This window comes from Engraulis encrasicolus, chromosome 7 (assembly GCF_034702125.1).
Source record: "Engraulis encrasicolus isolate BLACKSEA-1 chromosome 7, IST_EnEncr_1.0, whole genome shotgun sequence".
NCBI lineage: Eukaryota > Metazoa > Chordata > Actinopteri > Clupeiformes > Engraulidae > Engraulis > Engraulis encrasicolus.
This window is the reverse complement of record NC_085863.1, coordinates 34,829,048-34,831,547: the sequence shown is the minus strand read 5'-3', so window position 1 is coordinate 34,831,547 and position 2,500 is coordinate 34,829,048. Positions and strand designations below refer to the sequence as shown.

General features: G+C 43.0%; 1 protein-coding gene across 2 annotated transcripts in view; it reads left to right on the top strand.

Annotated features, from left to right (window-relative positions):
• Window positions 1-2,500, top strand: part of tiam1a (TIAM Rac1 associated GEF 1a) — an 80,917-nt gene that overhangs the window by 38,951 nt on the left and 39,466 nt on the right. For both annotated transcript variants that reach the window (XM_063203308.1, XM_063203307.1), the window contains one exon: window positions 2,494-2,500. This exon is cut by the window's right edge and continues 248 nt beyond it. In XM_063203308.1, coding sequence (XP_063059378.1) covers window positions 2,494-2,500 — 7 coding nt within the window. The remainder of the gene's footprint in view (window positions 1-2,493) is intronic.

The following is a 2,500-nucleotide window of genomic DNA, read 5'->3' as shown; positions in this document are numbered from 1 at the left end:
GCTCATTATTTTACCATGTACACATACATAACACATAACTTGAAGGCATGCCAGGCAGCACACATCTCAGACACAGCATACAGTACATCTAGTACACCCTCTGGAATAACCCTTCGCTTTGGAGTTAATCGTTTACTGGTTTATTCAATTCCAGTTACACCACCAGTACTCAAGTGGTCAGAAGTCCTCTAGGGCACTGACTAGGTCTAGGTCCAGGAATGGGGAATAAAAAAATCCAGTCATATCCAATTAGAAACCAACAAGGAAAACCTGAACAGACATGTTCTTTTTTTGAGAGATAAAAAAGTTCATCCACTCTTTCTATTCACACACAACACACACATTATTATACTGTACTATATTTTCTCTCTCTTTCTTTTTTTGTCTTTTTTTACTCACACTAGCCTGGTGTCCCCTGAAAGTATTTAGTGTGCGTCCAGCAGCCTGGAATCTCATTAGGCCTGGTTGCTGTTGAAGATGAATGGGGCGTCAGGCCGGCTACTACAGCTACGCGGCACGTTTGCCATTTCTAGCACACCCGCCCGCCACAGGGCTCTTCTCCGAATTCAGGACAGTCGTGGACAAGAGGGGGAAAAAAGACCGGCAACATTACATTTACACACCCCTCTTTTTTTCTCTCTCTCTCTCTCTCTCTCTCTCTCTCTCTCTCTCTCTCTCTCTCTCTCTCTCCCAGTCTACTCTCTTTCTTTCTATCCCTCCCATTCTACTCTCTCTTTCTCTCTTCCTCCCTCTCCAATTCTTCTTCTCTCTCTCTCTCTCTCTCTCTCTCTCTCACCCATTCTACTCTCTCTCTCTTTTTATTTTATTCTCTCTGTTCTCTCGCCCCATGACATCACCATGCTCGTATTCATCCAGTGCCTTTGCCAGAAGCGGTATAGGCACACTGGCCAGTTGGAATCCTCCACCATCACACACACACACATATTATACACACACACATACACATACTACACACACACACACACAACTAGGTCATGCCCCAGGCTATAGTGGACTTTGTATGTGTGTGTGTCTGTGTGTAAATGGATGTATCGTTTTAAAAAAAACTACAAAGGGTGTGTGTAAATGGGTGGCATCCAGGAAGTGTGTGGAATACAAAGGAGACACGCACACACAATGCTGTGAGCATTCAAAGACACGCACACGCACACACACACACACACACCAAGTCACGTGCAGGACATGAGGCGTTTCCAAGAGGGGGATTTAAAATATCACCAGTGTGCCTCAATGAGCTCAGTGCTCTTGCCTCTCAATGAGCCAATCCTTTACTACGAGCAGGAGGTGACAAAATCTCCCCATAAGCCACTGCATAAAAAACGTCCCCAGTTAGCCCTGGCTGCCACCATCGCCCTGCCTCATTGCCTTTGTCTTTGGTGCTGTTGTTGTTGTGTCGATAATCAATTGTGGCTTCTCCCCAGCTTAATGAGTGTTAATTGAGATATTTGAAGTTAATTGACTCAGCTTGGTCCCGGGCAGATAATTGATCGTTAAAGAGAGCAGGGGATCAGGTGGCAGAGACAGATGGAGGCGATAGGGAGGAGGAGGGCTATATATTAGCTGACAAGATGGCCGCCGATCAAGTAGAGCAGTGTGTTAGTTTTGTCCTTTGCCTCTTGGTTGTTTCTTCTCTCCTGTGCCACAGTGCTGCAGTGTGAAAGACCAAACACTTTAAATTCAATTGTACAGTGCGAAAGACTTGTCAGTGAGAGACTTGAATTGCACCGTGTGAAATACATTTTAAATGCAAGGATTCAAGGCCATGGCAGGCTTCTTCAGGGTGCCTACTTCAATCGGTTTCCTGCATCAAATCTTAACAAGTAGTGCTCTAGTGGTGGATGAACCAATTTTACTTTAAATTAATATTATTATTATTATTATTATTATTATAAACATTTTACATTAGTAAATTACATTTTTTTCTCAACGATGTTGATTACCTGCACAGTTGAGACAGATTTTAACACAATGTGTACTGTAGAACTAATTTTATGGCTTACATACCATTCTGTTTACCACAACACTGCTTACAAACTTCTTATCACATCAGTATTCTGAGCGTCTGTGCGCTTGCATATATTAATGCTCATGTGTGTCTGTGAATTCTGATGCGTACGTGTCTGTTTTGTTTTTAGCGGGGCTATATATAGTAGAATATTCTGTGTGTGTGTGTGTGTGGAGATGGGTGTGGTACATCCCCATTAAAATTTGGTGTGTGCTGTTGTTTTAGGCTTTTGTATGTGTGTACATGTAAATGTGTGTGTGAACCAGTGTCTGTGTGTATGTGGTTGTGTGTGTGTGTGTGTCTGCCAATTCAAATGAGGTGTGTGGTCATGTTTTTGGGCTTTGGCATGTGTGTGCACATGATAGTATGTGTGTGTGTGGTGTGTACCTACTCTAATTAGGTTGTGGTGGTGTTTTTTGTTTTTGTTGTTTGTTATTTATTTATTCTGGCTGCTTGTGTTGTGGCAGGTCTCCA